General features: G+C 36.9%; 5 protein-coding genes across 13 annotated transcripts in view; 2 read left to right on the top strand and 3 right to left on the bottom strand.

Annotated features, from left to right (window-relative positions):
* Positions 1 to 148, bottom strand: part of slc25a22b (solute carrier family 25 member 22b) — a 28,050-nt gene extending 27,902 nt beyond the window's left edge. For all 8 annotated transcript variants that reach the window (XM_081710074.1, XM_081710073.1, XM_081710077.1 and 5 more), the window contains exon 1: positions 20 to 148. The gene's annotated coding sequence lies outside the window, so the exon portion shown is untranslated. The remainder of the gene's footprint in view (positions 1 to 19) is intronic.
* Positions 149 to 572: 424 nt separating this feature from the next.
* On the top strand, positions 573 to 2,741 carry rplp2b (ribosomal protein, large P2b). The gene is made up of 5 exons (XM_026998023.3): positions 573 to 648; positions 1,322 to 1,445; positions 1,634 to 1,682; positions 2,348 to 2,440; positions 2,612 to 2,741. Exons 2-5 carry the CDS (start codon positions 1,323 to 1,325, stop codon positions 2,692 to 2,694), a joined length of 348 nt encoding a protein of 115 aa, XP_026853824.1. The 5' UTR covers positions 573 to 648; position 1,322; the 3' UTR covers positions 2,695 to 2,741.
* Positions 2,742 to 3,720: 979 nt separating this feature from the next.
* saa (serum amyloid A) lies at positions 3,721 to 5,891 on the bottom strand. Its single transcript, XM_081711686.1, is given in 3 exon segments — positions 3,721 to 3,811; positions 4,132 to 4,258; positions 4,353 to 5,891. Coding segments are annotated over 3 exon segments (306 nt in total). The 5' UTR covers positions 4,441 to 5,891.
* A 5,265-nt stretch (positions 5,892 to 11,156) lies between these two features.
* Positions 11,157 to 19,422, bottom strand: si:ch211-122f10.4 (Cathepsin A-like protein). Its single transcript, XM_035533485.2, has 11 exons — positions 18,663 to 19,422; positions 18,265 to 18,376; positions 18,002 to 18,139; positions 17,756 to 17,917; positions 16,903 to 16,994; positions 16,411 to 16,495; positions 14,854 to 15,006; positions 13,439 to 13,575; positions 13,168 to 13,330; positions 12,929 to 13,018; positions 11,157 to 11,545 (listed from the first exon to the last, which is right to left on the bottom strand). The coding sequence occupies exons 1-11, from the start codon at positions 18,884 to 18,886 to the stop codon at positions 11,462 to 11,464; spliced, it is 1,440 nt and encodes a 479-aa protein (XP_035389378.1). The 5' UTR covers positions 18,887 to 19,422; the 3' UTR covers positions 11,157 to 11,461.
* A 336-nt stretch (positions 19,423 to 19,758) lies between these two features.
* Positions 19,759 to 23,494, top strand: tmem208 (transmembrane protein 208). Of its 2 annotated transcripts, XM_026997861.3 has the most exons (6): positions 19,760 to 19,959; positions 21,759 to 21,854; positions 21,951 to 22,004; positions 22,232 to 22,368; positions 22,496 to 22,580; positions 22,676 to 23,494. In XM_026997861.3, the coding sequence occupies exons 1-6, from the start codon at positions 19,954 to 19,956 to the stop codon at positions 22,811 to 22,813; spliced, it is 516 nt and encodes a 171-aa protein (XP_026853662.1). In that variant the 5' UTR covers positions 19,760 to 19,953; the 3' UTR covers positions 22,814 to 23,494. The 2 variants fall into 2 exon arrangements, with proteins under 2 accessions (XP_026853663.1, XP_026853662.1); XM_026997862.3 differs by lacking the exons at positions 21,759 to 21,854; positions 21,951 to 22,004 and having other exon boundaries at positions 19,759 to 19,959.
* Positions 23,495 to 23,721: the final 227 nt, after the last annotated feature.

The following is a 23,721-nucleotide window of genomic DNA, read 5'->3' as shown; positions in this document are numbered from 1 at the left end:
TGTATTTGTAAATATGTACCTTTGTATAATTCAAGGTCCTTAGACCCAAGGCATCCGCCGGCTGATGAAAACGCGCTCCTTGGTTCTTGACAAATTGGTGCGATCGCCCGCACACGAGGAACATATAATCGAAAGTCTGGAACTCAAGGATGCTTTTGGTCGGCGATTCAAATGATGTTGCCAGCGAGAAAACCCTGCGGCAAAGGCGAACTCTGCTGGTCACTCAGTGCAAATGTCACTTGTCAAGTGATCTGCGCCAAAACAAAATTAAATTAAATAATTAGTAGAATAAAACGTTAGCTGACTGCAAATAGTAGTAAATGGACCGTGTATCTTATTGTCAAACAATTTCACATTTTTGCAGATCTAATAGATGTGACACAAAATTAACTCCATAACACACACACAAAGAGAGAGAGAGAGAGAGAGAGAGAGAGAGAGAGAGAGAATGAATATAGAGGGAGGGAGTTTGGGAAAAGCCCGCCCATAGAAAAACAGACATGACTTAAGACCAATAGACGATTGTCTTTGTCTGCCGTGAATGACGTCACCAATACCCCCCCCCCCCCTTCTTCCGTTTTCCGACCCGCTTTTACTTCCTTTCCGCCTGTAGAGCCTTGTCGTGAACACGCGAAAACTCTCAGTGAAGTGAGTGGACGAGTATGACTTTACATTGCTTGAACTAATAATAAAAGATTGCTCATTCCAGACTCTCTCACTGTTTATTAGATCCTTGTTTGAGTTAGGAATTGCCAAAATGAACTGAAAACAAGTAGAGAACGTCAGCGCTAGCCTTAAAGGTCCATGCGTGTTCACGGAGCCTCCCCCACCTAAAGCTAGCTAGCTAGCGCATTAGCTACCAAGCACATTAGCTAGTCATATTGGTTCCTAAACTATTTCTTAAACAAATTATAACTTATCCTTATTTATTTGTATGATAGCAAGCTGTAGAACAGTATTTCTTGAAACGAAGTAATCTAGCCATCTAAATAAACCGTTCAACACGTTGCGCTCTAAGGTCCTCAAAAGTATAATTGATTGGTTTATTACAGCTTCTGGAAATTAGTAATATGTTTCGTGCATTAACCCTGTAACAATATGCATCTGTTAGTTTTGTTTTTGGGTACTAAAGTTGTAATAGGTATATAGAAAATACTGTATATAGTGGCTACTGTATTGGTTAGTGTTAGTGTGACAAGCTATTCTTGCTGAGCAGTAAGTTTATTAATGTACATGGCACTGTGTGTGTGATCTGTGTTTCAAGATGGGTGGCTTTTTTGAAAAAAGGCTTTTCTGCATTTATCATCTGATGTTCATACAGAATGCGTTACGTTGCTGCTTATCTTCTCACTGCCCTGGGTGGCAAAGAAAATCCCAATGCAAGTGACATCAAAAAGATTTTGGAGAGCGTTGGCATTGAGGCTGATGCGACCCGTTTGGATAAGGTAAGCTTGTCCATCCCACCCATGACTTAATCGAACACCCCTAGCAGAGTTCTTAATCAAATCTAGGTGGTGTATTTGTTTTGTTTTATTTGGTTTTTTTGGGGGGGGGGGGTGCCACATATTCTGGTTTTAAAACATGTGTTGTTTACAGTTTGCTGACATTTTTATCATTGTTTTCTTTTTAACAGGTCATATCAGAGCTTAATGGCAAAAATGTTGAGGATGTGATTGCCCAAGGTGAGTATCATGCTGAAAGCTCGAGAAAGCATTAGTTAACTTCAGAAGTATGCTGACCTGTTTAAAGAATTATTAATCATTATGTGAAAAAGAAAACCACAGTAAGTTAATCTATGGTTTATATCATAGGTCAAATTCCATCTGAAAGTTTGCTCAAAACATGCCCATACTTGTTCATTTTGGTAGGCCAGTGCTATAACATGAATACAGCACCAAAGTTTTTTCATGTTTAGTGTTCTTCCCTTATCAATGTTAACCTACCGTAAGTTGTTTTTGTTTGTTTGAGAGTACTGCATTGTCTAATGGTGGTAACATCACTCATCTGGAACAATGAGACCTATGCATTATGTATTACACACCTAATGAGATTTTTTTAGATGCTGTATTTCAGGACAGAATTTCTTCCAACTACTGTTATGTTTAATTGAAAACGTAACATATTAGCCGTACTCTTAATAATGATGCCCACTCTACATTTTACCTACAACTCAAGTGGCGAAAGGGCTGGCAGCGTCCTTAAGCATGTTGCCAACATCTGGCAAATGGGGAATCGTACTTTTCATAAGCTTTTCCTATCATTTTCATGTTTTTTAAACTTTGAACTTGGGCTTCTTGCTTTGATGTTCTGCTTTGGTCTGGTTTCTGACGCGCGTTCTCTGTTCCAGGCTACAGTAAGCTGGCTAGTGTGCCAACTGGTGGTGCTGTGGCGGTGGCCACTTCTGCAGCACCTGCTGCCGGAGGTGCCGCTGCCCCTGCTGGTTAGTGGTCCCCTTATTAGCTTTCATGCCACACCTCTTGCTAGGACACCAAACTGGTAGTAGTAATATGGAAAGGCATTCCTTAATCCCAACACCTTGTTGCTCTTGTATTAGCTTTCTGCTATGTGGTTAAGCTTTTTGCTCATCTCAGTTCTTTGCTTTGTTTATCAGCTGCAGCAGAGGAGAAAAAGGAGGAGAAGAAAGATGAGTCTGAGGAATCCGATGAGGACATGGGATTCGACCTGTTCAACTAGACAGTTTAAGCAGGACCAAAATAAAGTTGTTGGGTTTTTTTTTGTGATTCTGGCCTGAAGTCATTTGTATGATTTGGCATGGATGGTGGTTGACGTTGTAGGGGTGATCCACATATCATGCAGTGTTAAAATGTGTATTTATAAGCTATTGAAAGTCACTTGGGTTCTAAGAAGCACGCCCCATTATTGGAAATTACCTCTTGTATTTTTTGTCAGAACAGAATCTAAACCTAATTTTTAAAAATTTGACCCTACAATAGTAGTGGACAGTGAAATGGCCCAGGGCAGTCCACATGTTTATTCTGCTCTGGCTCCCAGTGCACCATTACCAGGAATTCTCCATGTTTACAGTGGTTGGGAGATGAAATACAGCAGAAAATTGGACTGGCGATATGTCCCTGAGAACTATGTTGAGAGCCTCTATCCTAGACCATTTAATACTAATCCACTAAAGTTAGAAATATATTCTCTCTTTTTATAGTCAGTTTCTTCTTCCATCAGTGATTGGTCTGTGGGATAATATAATTTTCTTTGTCCTTCCATAACAATCAGTTGTAGAATTGTAACAGGAAGACTTCTTGTAGTTAGGTCTGCATGTTTTCTTGAACTCCTGCATAAATTCTCATTTGAAATGCAAGGAAGTAGTAAAAAAAAAAGGGCTCAAGTGTAGTCATTCATTATGGCTGAACAAAGAGCTGAGCACAGAAAAACAATTCTAAGCAATGTTACAATTGTTTAAATCTATTTTAGAAGTGTTTCTAACATTTATGGATAAAACATGCTCTTTAGTATACAGACAAGGTAATTAATTGTGAGATGTCATCAAGTATTGTCACATCGGTATACATTAGTATTGGAACGACACATCAGTAGGGTAAAACTAACCTGTCATGTGTAATCCCAGGTCATATCCCAGCCCATGTTCTTACATTACTCAACATTTGCATTTAGATATGTTTAAGCAAAGGTTCCAAGTTTCGATGTTTTTTTAGTACTTGCTACAGAGTTCAGGAGATCTTTGGGTCTCTAGACATTTGGAGCACCATCGTCACATCCCAAGTGATTGGCCTTCTAGTCAGTTGCTGTATCGTCATTCTGTATCCATTCCCTCCCATCACTGCACAGAGGAGATGTTCACACATCAGATACTCGAATTTTAGGCAACAGACCAACCAGTACAAATCCAATCTGTCAGTCTGTGAATCAGAAGGTTGGAGCACTCACATGGTTTATGAAACTGTATTGGAACTAACCATACAAAAGATGTGCATGAAAGAAAAATGTCATTTGAGCAGTGCAGCACTGAATAGGAATTTGCAATTTGTTTCATTAACAACCAGTAAAAAAAAATCGTGTATCTGTAAATATTAACCTCAATAAATTCTGGATTTGTATTCATGCCAACATCTAAGGATTCCCAACCTGATGTTTACCAACCTGATCACTTCAGCAGCCCTCCTGCCTCCAGGGCACCTCTGTGCAGTATCATAATTCCTACATGCATGGATATACTTGTCTGAGTTCCTCCAGTTGTCACTGTAGGCATACCACATGTCTGCTGCACCTGCAATGGACTCAGTCACAGTATTTGCTTGTAACCATAACACCAACTACATGTAAAATAGACAATAATTAAGTTATAAGGAATAGGAAATGACCTTGGAAAGATTTGCCAGGAAAACGGTAGCACTGGGCATGAGCTCCCGTCCCCAGAACCAGCACGAGTGCAGCTACAACCAGTTTCATGTTTGTAGAATTCAGTGGAAAAGAATCCCATATACAACTACATGATATTCAGAAATCAACTCTCCTTCATAGTTTAGTTCCAGCCATAAAGGTCTCCACTGCTACTACATAAGGTTATGCCATGCACTACATTACAATGTCTGTGTAATTTAGACCCCTACTTCTCTTTCTTTGTCAGTTAGCTCTTTGAATGTTTGTTTTTGTCGCTGCAGTTCCTTGTAAACTATACAGGTGTACGCTGGCCATGGACATTTCCAAATTTATAACCAGATATGAGTTTTGCCTTTTTTTCTTTGACATCTGGAATCCGATCACAAAATCACACTAAGGGGAACTGCGATGCCGAAATCACCAGACAGGCAGTAGCCTATACAAACAGTGTGCAAGATTGGTATTAGAGCTAGTTTTGTAAACCTACATCTGTAAGACTGGCACTGACACTGAAACTGTCTCTAAATGTTTTTGCGTGTTTTCCATAACAATGTGGTATCTGTGATATTTTTATCTGAGGGTTTTATTACTTTCTTTCCCTTTGGAAAAGTGAAAGTAGGAATTTCCATTTGGGCTGATTTTTCTTTCATTTTTTGGAGAAAGTTTGTTTTCCAATTTTTTTTAGAGGATGGCAGTAAAAATATGAGGCGATGACGTAACTTGCAATTGACGATCTAAGAGGACAGACTTTGTTCAAATCACCATTCTGCATATTCTAAACATGTCCACTACACTTTCCTGTACAAACTCACTGCTGTTTCATTGATTTTCAGTTCCAGTGCAGACAGCAACTGCATACATTATTGCGCTCCTGTTCCTGCAAATTTCACACAGGTTAATATGACTTAAAACAGAAAACACTGACATAGTTTGCAGGAGGCCTTCCAGGGCCGCATTCAACTAATTGGAGAATTATCATGCCCTTCATGAACTGATCTGGGTGTGTGGAAAGATGGAAAACATGTAATGCATTGTGTTGCCCTGTCTGGAATTGAAATCCATTAACATGTACAAATTTAGTTTGCCACAGGCTGTTAGAGGTAGGTCTAAATGGAAAAAAAAAACTAAGTAAAACACTTTTGTTACAATGAGGCTATATTGAAGAATTATTCAAATTTATAATTGATTTGTCAGCAATAATCTTGGAATGCTACATCAGCATTTAAGTACTTATAAATCAAACACAAACACTTCACAAAAATAGTGTATTCATGTTGTAAAGTGTAGAAGGGTGACATGACCCAATCCAACATAGCAAATAAGTTTATGAATTTATTAATGGTGTAATATTTGTATTAGAAATTATGTCCAAATCTGAAATATATGAGAAATTTAGAGAAAATAAAACTAGGAAAATAGTACAGGACTGTGTGATTATCAAATGAATGTGACAACTGGTTCTTCTGCTCTTATAGCGAGCCTAGAGGAAGTTCTGCTTTATTATGCAGTTATAATCCAGCAAACAATGACTGTAAAAAATTACTGTCCACAACCTCGTTTTTATGGGTCATCCATCATTTAGATGGCCGTAAAATAGGCCCCAGACAGGACCCACCAAAGAAAATTTCTCAAGGGAATTTCCCACTTTCATTTTTTGTGTGTGTTTTTGTTTTTTAATGGTAGTACACTGTAACCAAGCAAAAAGGTTTAGGAGCAAAACAATAAAACACACAAAGAACACGACACAGACTGAACAAGGCTGAAATACTGGTTTGGTATTTTTAAAAATCTGGACCCACTTTATATTGTCGGCATTAAAAGCTGTAAATGCCACTATAATGTAACTACTGAGGGTGTTGCATATGAATTATAGTAGTATACTTTGTAAATATACATGCATATTAATTTACATAGAACAATAGAACAGGAACTGTCTACTTATCTAAAAACAGTTGTACATTTATACAAGCCAAATCTGAATCTGATACACATGCATATTTACATAAACTGTAGTACTGTAACCCCCCTTTTAACAGTGCATACATCCCCACTAGTTGCATCACAGTTACATGTATAGTTTATGTGTAACTGCACAGTTGTTAGACACACAATATAAGATGTGACCTAAAGTGCTAAGAAGCACATTAGGCTAACATCTTTGAACTCAAGTATTCATTATTCAAACTTGTTCTTATAGATAGTGGTGTACATAACTGGCTAAAGTATTCATTAGATCCTCTGTATACAACTGTATTTTGTCTCTTTGAGCACCACAGACCCTCAGGCTTGACTTTTAGTTTTTGAAAAATCTATGCCCATCCCTTTTTTTGCATTATGGGTCTTTAGAAAATAGCTACAAAAACAAAACAACACCAAAAACAACATCAAGAACAAAAACAGTAACATGGTTTCAAAGACAGACATAGAGGATAAGCGGTGTCTTAATTATATGGATATTGTATCTTATTAACACTGAGGCTCACTTCAAAATGAACAAATGAACACATTTGCCTGAGGTTGGTAGCCAAAAGTGAGCCCATTTCCACTTCTAGGCAGTCAAAGATTGTCCTCCAGATCCTCGAGGTAAACCCTGGTCCCCAATCTGGGACGATGTCTAGGACTTCTGCGAGTCGTTAGTGACAGAACACTTATTTGAAAAGTTGTTTCAGCAATTTAGAAAGCGTTTGGTAGTCTCAGAATAAGTCTGCAACCCTTGAAAAACTGCATGGTCTCTGTTCACTCCATGAACAGAGAGTGTTGACCTTGGACTCGGTACTGTGAAAGCCTATTGCAAAGTATTACAGGGAGGGTGTGGGCAGAAGAAAGCAGTTACCTGCTGGAGCTTGAACTGGGGACATGGCACAGATCATTTGCATTATGTCACATTTACAACATTACAGATCACACAGGAATAGACAAATTCTTGGACCCTCTTCTTTATTTCAGGTCCGTAGTACTTCTCTGACAATACTTGGATAGTCCTCTCCTTACATAAGTGTCCTGATCTGAGGACATTTGAGCTCAGGACAATAGATAAAATCAATATTCCTCAAGGATATACACCCATTCAGGGAAACATTCTCAGGGAGATATTAATGTGAGGGGAGCTTATAGAATTAACAGAATACAATTGCCAAAAAATAGTTGTACAGCTTCCAGCCACTAGAGGGTGCCAGACACATACTGGCTTCACGTTTTCACCCAGCGTTATCCAATCCACTTGTATATATAGTCTAACGTGTAGAATAAAATATTATCTATATAAAGAAAGACATATGAGACAGTTACATTTCTGAGAACTTCATTGATAAATGCCTGAAACATGCAGGGATCTGCAGAAAAGCCATGTGGCATTAACATGTACTGTGACCACAGGTGGCACTGAAAGTATTTGGCAGTTTAAGTATATACAGCCTAATCAGACATAAAGTTCATAAGATAGAAGGTTTTCAAGTCAGTTACCAATCAGGCATTACTATGCAAATCTACTATTGCAAAGCACTATGGGAATTTAATTTCTTTCTTTCTAAGTAATTTGTCATGAATATTCTTGCAGATATGTCTTACTTGTGATGCATAATAAGAATTTCAATAATAAAATCAAAATTTTTATTTTGATCAAAGTCTTAATATACTAAAAGCAGTTTATATATAAAATTCATGAACATAATGTATAATTAAAGGGAGGGGTGAGGGTGTCAGTAGGGGTATTGAAGGTAATAAAAAAAACATCATAACATTTAAAAGGCTGAAACACTTTATGAGATTCAATACTGAAAATATGTCCTATAAAACCTTCAACTCATACTACTGATAAAATAGACATACCCTAGCTTTCTTTTTGCTTTCTCTTATGTGCCACCCTGAAATTCCCATAATGAGCCCCTTTAACCCAAATCAGAAATCACAACCTAAGCCTGACATTCTATTACACATCTTCACACCTTCTGCCTCATCAAATGATAGTAAGAATGGTGAGGAAGTGAGTAAGAAAAATGAAGGATGACTGGCAGTTCACTCCTTCCTTTCAATTTTCTTATGGACCACCCAGAAATCATTTGACAACAGAGGACATATCCTATTCCAGCTATTAGGCTAATCACAGGAAAACTGAAATAAATTAATAGCAACAATAGCAGTAATGGCATGTGCCTCACCCTTGGCTCCTATTTTGTCCATATTAATTGTGTTAATGGATGCCATTGTAAATTCACAAAATGTAACACTAGCTAAGTGCCATCCATGGAGTACTTCTGGCCAGTGTAGTGAAATTCAATACCTATATTATTATTACCAAAGGTAATAATACCAATAATAACAATATAATTACCAATATTATTAACAATGACAAATCTAACCCAGCAGCCTTCTAACCATAACCCTAGCTCTTTTGGCTGTGTGCCAACTCTAGGATTTGTGCCTTATATTATCAAAGTGGCAAATCTAACCCTAAGCTTTGCTTTTTGCCATATGTCAGTGTTGGTGAATCTAACCCTAGCAGCCTTCTAATCTTAACACCAATGTGGCCAGATAATCCTAGACCAGATCTTTTCACCAAAGATATTTGACTTTTATACCCTACATTTTTGAAACTCAGTGGAAGCCATCTACCTGAGGTCTAGTCTTCACAAGTCAAGTTGAGGCCCCCTAGGTTGCACAGCTGGCCTGCTTTTCCCCGGAATACATCCAGGTTGTAGGCCTTTGCTTAAGTGCCCATTGGGGTCTTGCATGGATCATCCTTCTGAATATCCTGGTCATCTCATATTTAATTTCAATCTGCAATTTTTCAAGGTATTAGGGATTGGCACTGTGAAAGTGGCAGCAATGTGGAACCATATTTTAAAAAGGCTTGGTGTCATAACTCTGTGACCTTTTGACTTTGGGCCTTAAAAACTAAGAATAGACCATAGCCATGCAGCTTAATCTATGCCTGCCAGTTTGGTGCCCATCACAAGGCTGGTCTGTAGGCCCCTGTAATGTTAGTTTGACCTTTCAAGTGTCTTTGGCCTATTTGAATATATGGAAAGGGTCACTGTGCGCTGACCCTCTAACCTAGGTTCTTCAAACTCAGCATTTGCTAACTCCTTAAGGTTTAGTCTACACTGAGTTGGGAGCCTCTAGGTCACATGGATACTGAGACCGTATTATGTTAGTTTGCCTTTCCAATTAAAAAATTGTGCTCAGATCAACCTCCTGACCTCCCTCGTGGCATTATATTTCAATCTTAAATTTAGGTATTAGGTACTTACAAAAATAGCCATTTAATACAAAAAAGGGGCCCATTAACTCTGTGAAATTTTGACTTAGTACCCTAGGGAAACTCAGATATGTCAGTCAGACCCTTGCCACTTTGGACAATGTAGTTGAAAAGATGTTGGGGAGCTGCTCCTTGTCGAGTTATTTAAATTTGCACACACACGCGTGTGTATTTTCCATGGGAAAATTGCATATAGTAAATGTGCAAACGATAATGTTAATTTCCACAATGTCCATTAAAAACATATATACAGTATATTTGGACACACACAAGGCATTTTAATCCAATATATTATGCTAAAATTTGTTTTAAAGACAATATAATTTTGGAAAGCTGAAAGCCTATATATGGATTCATTTTCAAAAAACACACAAACAATTAGTTTTAGATGCACCCTCAGCAAACAGTTTTCTTTAGAACTTACCCTACAAGTGCTTTGCATAATTGCGTTATATGTGGCCTTATATTACAAAAGTGGCAATTTCTTACAAAGACACTTAAGAGCATTAACGCTGCATCCTTTTGCCATAGGGCTTCAAAACTTCAAAAGTTTGGGGTACCTAGGTGGAACTGCCAGTGTGCAGAACCAGAAATTTTCATTGACGGGCTACTTAAACCGAGTGTTGCTTTGGCCTTCTCCAACAATATCCTGCCAAAGTCCCATATTCAAGAAAGAGAAGAAAATGAGTCAAGATTGAACAAACTTTTCATTTTATTGAATACGTCATGTTATACAACATTTTTAAAAATGTATTATGATTATATATATCATATAAAATGTTTAAATGTTCATAATTTATATAATTATTAATGTTATTTTCTAACTTCTTTATAGCTAAGCATAAATATTTTATAACCATATATTGTAAAGAAATGTGTATTTTAATAGCACACATGGAAAAAGTCCAATAAAACAAAAACCCCTATCATTTATTAATGCTGTAATTATTTATATCTTTATTATTAATTACAATTATCAATTTAATTTGGAAACTTTTTTTTTTAAAACAAAGTCTAATAAAGTTGCAAAATGCACACATCTTTGAACTGTAGGATCCATCCTGTGTGAAATGTTGCTTCTGCTCATTTGACACAGCTTTGACAGAAAGGTCTGTGAAATTTAAAACAAACTAACAAAAAACCCCACAACAACCCTATACCCTTTACACATCAATCCAGCTTCATTAATGCTTCATCTAGTGTCATTGGCACTAGATGGGGGGGTGGGGTGGGGGGGGGGGGGGGGTTGTGTGTTTTTTTTAAAGGCTTAGGTATGTTTAATAATATTAGGCCCTAATTCAAAGTAAGACATTTAGAGCATGCTCTCCTAACCTACACTGCACGCAGATGTAAAATGTAAACATAACATGAGCGTAAACATAAAGTGCGTGCATGCAAGGGTTTTGAATGTGGAGAGTGTTTTGAATGAAGCCCTAGTGTTTTGTCCATTCAAAACCCGTACTTGCAAAACACTAGGACTCCATTCAAAACAAGAAAACTTGTTTGAGCAAATCAGAGCTTACACATATTTAGTCGTGATAAATGCTTTCGTGTTTATTATTTGTATGCTCAGAGCATCGTTGTCTTATCAAAGTGCAATATTCCTTTTTAAAATCTTTTGCAAAAAAAAAAAAAAAAGTTATAAACCCAAGCCTGAAAGCTTTCTATCAGTAATAAAACTTGATCGAAATTACATTAACAAAAATAAGCATTTCTTTAATTATACACAAAATCCCTGAGTAAATTTACAAGATGCAATTCACAGATCACAGGGTGAATTTGAGATATTCTGTGCACTCTTTAGACCCCACTGCAGGGTAGTCTGGAATAAGGTTAATATGGACTGTTGGACAGAAAGCTCTGAAACAAGTGAAATGCAGGACCTGGAGCCCACTGAGGAACCATGTGACCAGCACCCTGCAAAGACAGTAATGTATTACAAACTTGTATAAAACATTTCACTCCATGAAACTGAAAAGAGACGAAATTTTAGACTGGATTATTACTTAATACTTTAATAATATGGGTGTAAATTTCAGTTAGTGTGCATTCCTGTTTAGGCTGGATTAGTTTACCTGGGGAGGCACTCCAATTTAACTGAGTACCAATGAGATTTGTAATATTGTTCCAGTATGAACATAATGTCCATAGGTTTACAAGTCAGGACCCAATTTGCCAAAAGCATTGAAGCATTAAGATACCTTTAAATTAAAAGGAGTGTGTTCAGTTTGACACTCCACCATTTAAAGATAATATTTAATGTTACTATACTTTTGGGTAAGCCAAATTCCACTTACATTTCACCAACAGAAAAGCAAAATCAGTTATATTCAAGGTATCATGTAATGTAATAAAACCGATTAATAGGCAATGTGTGTCCAAGAGCAGCTACAGACACTACAGTATATACCCTAACTAGGTAGGTTGGGGTTAGAGTATATATCCTAACTAGCAAGCTACTAGAGAGTTGTACCAAAATGAGGAGAGTGGTAACACTGATCAAATGCAGATGTAAATTTTAATATTCCCACATTAATAATGGGAACAGGGATAAGCTTTATGGTATTCCCATGGGTACTGTAATATAATGTCTTAATGCCACCAGTAACAGTGGGAGTGCAGACCTTCACATAGTTTAATCCTAAACAGTGTCAGCTTCTGTACAGTGTTTTGTTTGAGTGAGTTTATTCTTTGTATGATGGATGAATGGTGATTAAATGCAGTGGTAACTGGATGAAAGATGTACATTTTAATTTTACAAATCTTGTATCATCTGTAACTAGACAGAAAACCTGCTCAAGCATGGACTCCAAGGTGGTCATTCAGCCACCTATCAGAAAGCTGACCAATTACATTTTGAAAGAATATTCCCAAAAGCCATGGATAAAAACAATTTGCAATTTGATCAAAGTGGATGGATATACTGTCCAATACTGAGCAATACAATATAATTTGCCAAAGCACAGAGTTGTGGAATTATGAATTTATTAACATTGACTTTGAAGGTTTAGAATTTATATTAAATATCCCAAAAACTCATTACCAATTCAACACCCAAACATTTAAATCCCATAGTTGAAGATGAATTTTCAAAATTGAATTTAGGATTAAGAAGCACATCTGAAGTTTTATGTTTGAAATTATTATTAATTGACATACTCCTAGTACTATTAAATATTGGGTGCTATTTATTTTTATTATCCTTTTTTTTTTTTTTTTGCAATTCACAACTGAAACAGTGTAATGATATGTACAGTAAACCATTACATTCACTTCAGAATTAAAACATTATTATCTTACCTTGACTGTGAGAAAAGTGATGTTGCCCATTTGCTGATAAAATCCAGCAATCTGATCTTCAAATAGCCAGTGCTGATACTTCACTGTTGGCTTTTAAAAAGAACAATTTATTAAAAATATATAAGGAATATTTGAATACTGATATCTAGACTGAATGTATGCCTTTGTGGGTTCTTGGTGGCTTAAATTCTGTGTAGTACTTCACTAAATGTGTAAAAGATGGTTGATCGTACACCTACTTTCTGTCCAAGCTGTTCAACAAACCACTGGTCTCCAAGGAAGTTGCAGGCCATATCTGTGTCTCCATTATAGACCAGTGCTCTCAGACCTAAAGCTAAGAGCTTCTCATATACAATTTTAACTGTAGAGTAGAGAATCTGATAATGGCTCCCAACCACATCACTGCAGAGTCATTGTGAAATAACATGTGTAAGATATCAGACTACATGCATAAATATTTAATTGAAGGAACAGAAATCCAAATCAAATTTGAAATAGATGTGTGTTTACCTGCAGATGTCCCATGGTGGCAGTATGTCAGGGATGTGTAGGGCCTTCCTAACATCTCCTCGGTTTAGCCAGTTCATTTGAGCTGTGCTATTGATGCATGGAGGCACTACACCAACTATAGGATGATTTTCTGTCAGCTAAACACAAACAATTTGGTGATGTAAGGATTTAATGACATAACATGTCCCAGCCAAGGTCAGAGGGTTAGTGTTAGACCAATGTGTCCCAACAAAGGTTAGAAGAATAACATGAGGTGCATGTAAATGTGTATGCTGAATGTACGAAGAAATTAACTCCCAGTACAAAAACCAAAAAGACATTTTGTTCAACCCATTTTGAGCAACAACTGGCAGATATCCAAATTCGGTTTCAATAAACCACAATTTTCCCCTCAACAACAATTTCCTTGAGTTGCAAAGCAAAACAATATTCCAATATTCTTGTGTGTCTCACAAGAAACATGCCTTTGATGTGGAAACTTCTGATAAAATCCAAATTTAATTGTGTGCACATTTAACTGGAGCTAATAATTTTGTATTTAGGTCTTTACAGTGCTCTGGTTGCAACTACAGAATAATTATGAAAAGAAAGTGAATATAAAATATGTAGATAATCTTCATTATGTAGATATGGTGATCTGTGCATTCTAATAATAATAATGGATAACTGATTATGCAGCCTATGCATCATCAGTCAGCAATTTGATTCTAGCACTCAATATACATTTTTGCTGTTATAACTGCCATAGCCTACGTTAGTCATACATAATCACATATATCCATATATTCATATTTACGTAGTAGGATAAACATCTACTTCCTCCACTGAAAAATAATCAGCTCATCTCTATATTTCTTACAAACTTCATTATTTTATATGCACATGTACAAGGATCTGAGCATGAGTATCTAACCCTGGGTTGACAAAGAAAGTTGTCAGCCACTGTTGTAAAACAATTTAACTATGGTTGTGCTTGTTAGGTTTTGTTATGCTAAAGTCAGTAGTCCATAAACTTGACCAACTCAAATATGCTTTGTGAGTCAGACTTCAGGCATCTAATGAACTAACAGCTGTGAGACAGTTGATGCTACAAAACTGAATAGAATGCTGTTAGCAGAAATGGAGGGAAATTACCATTATTGGTAAAGAATATTGTTCCTATATACCTGACACCTCCTAAAATGTCTCCCCTCCATTTTTAGGTAATGATGACGCTTTAAATAACATCAGCCAGGTGTTGTTAGCTAGTTGAATTAACCTATTCAGCAGTTATTTGAACAGCAAAAAAAACCCCTGCAAAATCTACTAAGAGTCAAGTATAAACAAGTATTGTCCTCAAGTATTGTCCAAACTACGAATGCTAGACCACATTCTTGTGGTTATGATATGTGCTTGCAGGATGAGTTAGGACTCACATTACTGATCTTCCAGTGTTCCCTGTAGTTCTTGTAAAGGTGGAGCATTGTTCTTTCATAGGATCTGTGAGATCTGAACCCACCCGCACAATCCAGATAGAGAGCATATTCATTCAATCCAGAACTATAGACAATGCCAAATGCCTGCGCTACCTGGAAGACAAAGCATACAGATGTCCTTAAATGACAGTGCAAAAGAAAACACTACAAAACAGGGTTCATGAATTAGTTAGCCCTGTATTAATGGTAACATGATAACGGCCTAGTTGTTAATATCTACTTGTCTCTATTAGTATGGAAAATTCAACTCTGCAGGAAACTTAAGAAAATGTACATGTTGCAGGTTGTGTGGCCATAACTCAAAAAAAAAAAAAAAAAAAAAAAAAAAAAACTAAACCAAAAACTTCAAGATAACTTTTTCTTAAAACAAGCAAGTTATGTACAATGTAATACTAACTAGTATTTTGTGCAGTGCTTTATAATCATATCCATATACACTGTATACAGTACCATGCATATATGGTGCTCTACGTACCAAGTAGATATCATATATACAGCACCTTCCATATGTGGATTTCTATGCACCATGTAGGTATCATGTATATTGTACATATTACCATTCATATATTGCACGCTGTATAACAAGATTGCAGCACACACAGTTGGAAATGCTAAATCTAAAACATATGTACACTATTCTTTGTCATGCTTACAATATCTGTTTATGGTGCTATCGTCTTTCAGAGATGATGACCAGAGCAATAGGCTTATAGGTATAAGCTGTTTTATGAGTGTTTTATAGAAGGAGACTGAATTAGGCACTCCTCTCATGCATGAAAAAAAGTGGTAGAACCCTCAGTCTCTGTTTTTATGTCTCTTTTATTCAACAGTTCCATCTCACTATACTGAATTCAATAAACTAATGTCACTCAATTATACTCAGTACCCAGCTAATTACAAACATAGCTATAAACTAAAGTTTTTTTTTGTTTGGTCTTCAACCTTAACGTACTGTTACATAACTTATGAAAACAAGAATTTTTTTAAATCAAAAGGGCTCCGATAGGCTCCAACAGAAAACAGGAACGCTTTCACAAAAAATGATTAACAGCACAAGTCATTGCATTACATGTTAAAGGTGCTGCAATCAATTTTAGAGCTCTTCATGAATTCCACCTGAATTTGCCCCTCCAAGGAGTCAACCCATTCTTTCTGCATGCCTTGAAACTCCCTGTTCTCATTCACACTCACTTTTCTCTTCCATATCCTGTGTGCACACACAAAATAATTGACAGGCAGGAAGAGTCTATCTGTGAAGAGGTTTCTTGATTGGTTAATACATCCAGACAGTGTTATGTTGCTTATTACAGAGCCCAAGGCAGCCACTGAGTTCCCCCTACCCCCACTCAGGGACAGCTATCAGGATGTAAAGACAATTAAGCCAAAGTGTTTTTAAAACACTTTTAATTAATCCAGAATATTCTCCCTCTGTCAACCCCCCTCCCCCCCAAAAAACAACATTTTACATGCATGTTTGTGTGCATGTGAATGAGTTACCGAAACAGAGCAATGTTCTTCACTGTTGTTATAGAAGTTACAGACTCCATCCTTGCAACAGTTTTCATTTAAGTCCTTCCACAGCCTACAAGCAAAGGCACATGTTACAGAGAACAGTTCAATACAAATATATGCAACCACAAACAGCCCAGCTCTTTTAGAAGTAAACCAAAGGTGGGAACAGGTAATTTTTGCATGCAACAAGTGAAATCTCACGTCTTTCAAATTGTCCTGAATTAGGACTTAAAGTATCAAGTAGAATCTCAAGTCATAATCTTTGAGTCTTAAATTAGTCAGAATGTGTTTTATACCAATTGAAATGACAATGCAACAACCTAAAAGTGGTATTTTTTTTATAATACACAATGAATGTTGTTTAATATGTCCTTTTTTTCTCACTGATATTTACATTTACAGCATTTGGATGATACTTTTATCCAGTGTCTAACAATTATTACTGAACACAACTTAAACTATGGAGAGCTCTCTTACTCTTCTCCAAACAGGCCATGGTAGTAACCAAAGTAGATGAGTGACTGGTCATTCAGAGCAAAGCTGCCAATACCATTCCCAACCGCAAAGCCCTGCAAATGAGCAGAGCATAAAGAAAGCAAATATTATATTAAAATTAAAAAACACTAACAAGCAATGCCCCTGAGGTCTCAGTGTAAATGTACACTGTAGAATTCAAGAAAACAGCTAACCATAAATGTGTCCTAGAGCTTTTCTTTCACCAAGTGATACAGGTGCCTATTAAAAAGATTCTGATTATTCTGTATTGCCTTTTTTTAATTAGCATAAACTTCAAAATCATTTTACTTCTTATTAAAACAGTAATAGTAATGATTCTTGTAAATCTCCAGTATTTTTCTCATAAACCTGAGTACGTCTCAAAACACTTTTTGAAACGATTATGTAGTGCATCTAGGGCTAAATAACGGGGGAAAAAAAAAAACTATACACAAATACTAACTATATACAAAGTGATGAGTTTGCTTTTGGTGTATAAGACCTCACAAGACCACACAATACTCTTAGTATCATTTTATTTAGTTTTATGATTTTTTTTGTTTGTTTTTAGTTTTTATTTAGATTATACTTGCATTTATCTGTATATTTTTATGTGTATTCAAAAAACATGCAGGTTATTTTAATAATTTTGCATACGTTAAATGTGCTACATAAATGAAAATTGTTGTTTTCTTTTTGGCTCAGAGATAAAACTGCTCACTGGCATCAGCAGTATGAGGCCCCTTCTACACAACTGTAAAATGACTACACTGATTACATCCATAGCTTACACTGCACAAATCATTCATAAATGTTTTGCAGCACTTCCTATTACCTGAAAGTTCACTTTGAGTTTTCCTCCCAGGGCTATTTGCAGGCTAAGTGTAGGAGCATAAATGCCTCCATAGCTCTCACCAAAAATAAAAAACTCATTTTGGGTAAAATTTGGAAACTTGGTAAAGAAGCTCTGCAATGCCAGATAGTTGTCCTCTGCCACCTGAAGATTCAAAACAAGGACAGTTAGGAGGTTTGTGTGTGTGTGTGTGTGTGTGTGTGTGCGTTTGCACTTTCTGACATGTACCTGATCATCATTAGTTGCATACTGCTTGTCATCTGAATAAGAGTACCCTACTCCAGCAGGAGACTCAAGATAAAGCATGTTAGCGATCCTATTCCAGCTGAATTCATTCTTATAAAGGGTGGCTCCATCATCGTTGACCTAATAACACATACACTCACAGGCTTGAGTTGGTTATAACCATCTTTCTGAATGGCTGCAATAAAATACTCATCAGTTTGAGAGACTAAGCAATGCAAATGTTTGTGGTTTGTTTTTTTACTCACATGAAAGGGGCCATTCTCAGACAGAAAGCCATCCAGTGAGCTGCAGCCAGGCCCGCCATTAAGCCATAACACTACTGGATCTGCCAAGGGATCCCTCTGTGAGGTCACAAACCTAAAACACAAAAAGATTAAATTGTTACTTCATGCATTTCAAATGATATATTTTGGATTTATGGATGGATACATAGTCAGAATTGCAGGTAAACAAGCTGTGTGTATGTAGCTAGATATATATAGAGAGAGAGATTTCAGGAAGTATCTGCAGTCTCTATAGTAAAAGATACAAGGGTAGCCAAAACTGCAGTTTTTCCAGAGAAACAGGACGTTTCAGACAGAGGTCCTTCATCACCTTTGCAAGCCAATATGCCACATAGACTAGCCAATATTAATAAACTCACCAATAATGCAAGAACTTTCCAGAGCTGGCTTTTAGATATCCCGACCACTGCCGATAATTTGGTGTGAAAGACATTCCCGGCAGGTTTATCACCTCGTCCGGATCGTACATAGCCCATGTTGTTGCCACAAGGGAAAAAATAACAAAAATACGCAGACAGCACATTTCACCGCGCAAGCAGTATAACTGAAAGTGTCCTCTACGCTTGGAAGCGTCTGGATTCATGACTTCTACCTTCGCCCCTTTCACCACTGAGTATATCGCCGTCCGCGTCCTACAAAGTCAAATGTTTCCTTTCAATGTGCAAAAAGCGGAAGTATCACCAGTGCATGACCATCATGTGAAAGACACGCAATATCCAAAATAAGGAAGAGGTTCTCTTTTAAAGAGTCCAGCAGTAACAATTGCCGTCCGCTTTATACGATTACTTGGGGGGGTTAATGTCTACATTCTAAGCTTACGTTCGGCTTTACGCCAAGTAACGTTTATTTTTTTTAAGGTAGCATTAAATGAGGATATCCTAAAGTCGTGTTTTTGTCCCGTTTCCTATTTCATAAGTATGACACTGAACCAAACGAGGATTAAAACGTTTTGTGGCGCACCCAGCCTTTGTGAGATGTGTGATATTATTCCATGGAGTACAACTAAAGACGACAAATCAGAGAATTATCTTGCCAGTAACAAAGATGATAACCTATTTAAAGTATGTAAAAAAAAAAATAGCGTATGCCTATTCAAGTCAGAGACGAAAAACAGGCGAAGTGTGTAGCTTCTGTTCGCATCATAGTGAGTGTGCCCCCTGGCGTCAGACACCTTTCCTGTCGTTGTGGCAACAACGTGAACAAAACTGCAGCAAAAATCGTTTTTATTAAAATCGACTCATCATAAAATACTCATTGTATGCTCACAACATCCTAACAAACACACAATTACTACAACACCATTGTAATCACCACAGGGAAGACAGACTGGCGCTTCCCCGCTCATAAAGGCGCGAGTTCCCGCCAATCCGCTTAACTCACGTGACGCGCGCGGACAGTGACGATTTAATCTTTCTGGCTGTTGACGAGGACGAAACGATTGACGCAGAATTCACGCGACGGAAAATCCCATTTCGCTGATGTGTTAGTTTTGCAGTAGACATTAGCTCCCCGATCAGTGTATGGGACGTCTTGGGCCTTAGTTTGCGTTGAAACCGATTTAGAAACTAGTAAGTGTAAATCGTAAATGCACCAGAGAAAGGAAATATCGCTCGAACGGCTCAGCAGCACGGGAACTAGGACGTAAATGACATGGCGGTACGTTTACTTTTTAAAAGTACAGTGAGCAAATATGCACTAGCCAAGCTAAAATCTTAAAAGTGCACAGCTAAGTAACGCTAACCTGTATTCGCTGTTGATTGGTGTTTTGTGTGAATCATCTGTTGCGTTGCTTAACTGTCCGGGTTGATTTCTTCTTCTCATAATACTCTGTAATAACTATTTAGCTACGCCACCCCTGATGCATTGCCAGTTAGGCCAAAATAATATAGGATTACTCAATGAAATACGTTCTGTAATTTGTTAGCTAGCTAGCTAACATTTAGTCCCGTGGTGCTTAACTCAAATGTAGTTAGAGTTTGAAAGAGTAATTGCTAGGTAGGTTAGCTAGGTTAACATATTGGATAGGCGAGACCGCATTTCTAAAAATATTATCAGTTTTGATCAGATTTATATCAGTTTTCTCGAGAAGACATAAATTAAAAACAATTTCGTGATTTGGTCAAGCAAATGCTCTGTCTGGCACTGATGATTTCTGTTGCCAGATAGCATGAAAAATAAACGACGACCATTTGGTGTCTGAAAAGGTGTATAACGTGAAAAAGATTAAAAATAATGAATGAATATATCTGCAAGCGACGATGTAACGTTTCCAAACAAAGTAGGACAGAGGTTGGGCTTCTACAGATTTGTAGGTTATCATGCATGCCGAATTTAATGAAGCTCAAACTAGGAGTTTCAGCTGTTCTGTCATCATATCACCGTTATTGATGAAAGTCCGTGAATCGTGCTATACTTTACAAGACTGTCCATTTGAGAGGACTGGGCAAAGTATGCATGAGTTTGATCTGGTTTTAAAGTTATTTTAGTAATGTAGCGCCCCCTATTGATCAATGTATATTAATTAAACTTGGCATGACCCAGAGCTGCTTCACTATGTACCTGGCTGTCTGGTTTGGTAAGTATTGTGCAGTTGATTTAGAGCTCATGTTAATATAGCCACAGTCGCTAAAAGGTTTTAATATTTGGTAGCTATGTGGTAATGAAATTTCATATTGCTTTTTGATAGTTAAAATGTTTTGAGCTCTTTGAAGCCACATCTTTTAAACGTGGCTGTTCACCTGATTTGCAAGCAATATATAAAGAATTTAGATTTTATGAATTCTGGTTTAGCAGATATAGAAATTAGAATGAAAAAATCTGAACAAATGGGTTTCTACCATTTTGTGCTTGGAAACACGAATAATACTTTTTGTCAAATCAACATACTACTGCTTAAATTACCCCTAAGCATAGTTTGTTCATAATGTTTTACTACAAGTAAGCCACATGAAATTTAAAAAGAAAATTCTAATTCATACCTAGCTCTGTCTAGTGATAAAACCATTATTGTTGATGATTTCAATACTCATAATGACAATAAAGCCAACTCTTCGAAGGCATTTGTGTTGCTCAGAATTTTTCTTAGGTTCTACACAAGTTAAATCACACCCTAGATTTTATTCTGACTTTTACCCATATTAAGATACTTGCAGTCCTCTGATCTCAAGTCATAATTTGGAAAATGTTTGTAGTTATGAGCTATTAGGAGATCATTTTAAAGATTTTCATGATTTAGACAAGAAATCTTTACGATGAGTCATTGGGGGAAATTACAGTACTTCCTTATTTGTCATTATTATGACTTTTCAAGTCACTGTTTTTCTTTCTGCTGTGGTACAGCCAGGATTCTTTAGAAAGTAAATTACACAGAAAATTGTCTTCATATGTGGATTTGATCACTTAAAAAATGAAACCCTAATAAAACACTGATTTAAAACCTAACTGTCACTATTCAGCCTAAAGGTAAGGTTGGAACCAAAGGCAAGAAGCAAATCCATGAAGAAAATGAAGCTACTCTTAAATTCTACACTAGAGTCATACTAGGAGCCAATGTAAGACACATTCTGATGTTCTCACCTAATTTCCCCATATTAACTTCCTTCTCAGTTTGTCTTAATCTCACTACCTTAATTTCTCTCATACTTCAGACTATATACACAGCAGTAAATCTGATTTTCTATGAGACAACCTTTTGGACATGGGTAAGCATGTATGATGAGATTGTATGATGAGTGTATGCCTGCCTTGCTTATTATTAGTAATAAATATTGTTTTTTGGCATGATGAGTGTTAATTTATCATCTTCATACCAGTCAATGAGCAGTGAATACATGGTCCAATTTTTCAGGCTCCAGAAGTATTGAACAGCATGTAACTTTTCTTTCTTTCTGCTAGGTCTCCTAACTCATTGTATCGTTTTTCCTCCCAGTTCCTACTGTTGTTTGCACTGATGGTCTATGTGGGCAGCTACAGGTCCATGGCAACCATGGCCAAACCAGCATTTGCAGATGATGGTAGTTTGCTGGATGGAGGAATAGATCTCAACATGGAACAGGGCATGGCTGAGTCAGTACCAGCTTGTTAATAGTTTATTTAACAGGGACCAAATACATTCATCATGTCATTATGTAAATGTGCCAGCTTCAGCCGAATGGCTCCCATTCATCTGCACTAAACGTTTTATTTCACATAGGCATCTTAAGGATGTCATCCTGCTCACAGCTATAGTCCAGGTCCTCAGCACACTTTCCTCATACTTCTGGTGTCTCTGGCTTTTGGTAAGACCAACATTTAGCAGCTTTTTAACTATAAGAGCAATATTTGTATTTTCCCCAATGCAAAACCTGTGGGGTTTTTTTTTCTCCTTGATCAGGCTCCTGCACGGGCTTTACACCTGCTGTGGGTGAATGTCCTAGGTCCCTGGTTCTCTGCTGAGTCAGCTGCACCTTCAGAGGAAGTTAATGAAAAGAAGCAGAGGCGACAGGAAAGGCGGCAGATGAAGAGATTCTAGCTAGTCCACATTCGTTTTTTGTTTACTCCAGATAAACGGAACACAAGATGATCCCCTTGCATTTTTTTAAGTGAAAGAAATACAAGAAGTGATTTATTAGCAATTTAAAATTTCTCACCAATCTGTCCTTTTCAACTTTTTTTTTTCTTTGACTTTTTGCCCTCATTCTCCTTCCATCACTTCCCCACTCTTTTGCTCAGGGTTCATCTGATTATTTTTGTGGGTCGGGGTTAAAAAAATGCATCTGTGTTTTGTTTTTTGATTAGGGCACTATTTCATTTTGAAGTGTTACTCACTTTAAAAAAATGGATTGCTGCTACTGTTGTATCAAGCCCACTAGTAAGTGAGACATGCCATCATCAGTGGAAAGTACAGCTACCAACAGGGACCCTGCCTTCAGAAATTGAGGGCGCATGAGCCGATAGAGCTTCAAAGCGCAACCATCAACTGTTCTTAGAATGCCTCATAGTTTTCTAAACTGCATTTTTAAGTCAAGGTATAAAGTATGCAAAGCATGATACCGTTATTACCAAAGTTAATCTATATTCTGAGAATATAGCATTATCTTTGTTAAATATTTTTTCTCCTCAACAATATGCTAATGTGAAAATGGACTGGTGCCATTTTGGAAACGTGAGGTAACTACATGATGTTGAGTGACAATAAAATAGAATACAGTTATCAATGTTATCTAATTGAATGGCTTGAATGAAAGTGGTCTGTATAGCAGCTTGAAGTTTTATTTATTTAAAAAAAATGTCTTGGGAAGTGAAAAATTCCAGTTAAAAAAATGTTTTTTTTCACAAATCTCTTATACCAGTCTATATATACTACAAAGAAAAAGTACAGTAGTAATCTAGTTTTAAAATAATCAAAAGTATTTACATTAGTCTTATTCTTTGATTTTA

The sequence above is a fragment of the Electrophorus electricus genome, chromosome 3 (assembly GCF_041902795.1).
Source record: "Electrophorus electricus isolate QZ-2024a chromosome 3, ASM4190279v1, whole genome shotgun sequence".
Taxonomy (NCBI): Eukaryota; Metazoa; Chordata; class Actinopteri; order Gymnotiformes; family Gymnotidae; genus Electrophorus; species Electrophorus electricus.
The sequence above is the reverse complement of the archived record's forward strand: the minus strand, read 5'-3'. Positions and strand labels throughout refer to the sequence as shown.

What these genes read in the sequence shown, in the direction of transcription:
- rplp2b (XM_026998023.3), top strand. Translation starts at nt 1,323, where the DNA reads ATGCGTTACGTTGCTGCTTATCTTCTCACTGCCCTGGGTGGCAAAGAA. An exon ending in ATGCGACCCGTTTGGATAAG is followed by an intron (nt 1,446 to 1,633) that starts GTAAGCTTGTCC and finishes TCTTTTTAACAG; the next exon opens with GTCATATCAGAGCTTAATGG. An exon ending in TGAGGATGTGATTGCCCAAG is followed by an intron (nt 1,683 to 2,347) that starts GTGAGTATCATG and finishes TCTCTGTTCCAG; the next exon opens with GCTACAGTAAGCTGGCTAGT.
- si:ch211-122f10.4 (XM_035533485.2), bottom strand. Translation starts at nt 18,886, where the DNA reads ATGAATCCAGACGCTTCCAAGCGTAGAGGACACTTTCAGTTATACTGC. An exon ending in AACTCAAAGTGAACTTTCAG is followed by an intron (nt 16,995 to 17,755) that starts GTAATAGGAAGT and finishes GCTCATTTGCAG; the next exon opens with GGCTTTGCGGTTGGGAATGG. An exon ending in CCACCATGGGACATCTGCAG is followed by an intron (nt 13,331 to 13,438) that starts GTAAACACACAT and finishes ATGACTCTGCAG; the next exon opens with TGATGTGGTTGGGAGCCATT.
- tmem208 (XM_026997861.3), top strand. An exon ending in GAGTCATACTAGGAGCCAAT is followed by an intron (nt 21,855 to 21,950) that starts GTAAGACACATT and finishes CTCATACTTCAG; the next exon opens with ACTATATACACAGCAGTAAA. An exon ending in TCTGGTGTCTCTGGCTTTTG is followed by an intron (nt 22,581 to 22,675) that starts GTAAGACCAACA and finishes CTCCTTGATCAG; the next exon opens with GCTCCTGCACGGGCTTTACA.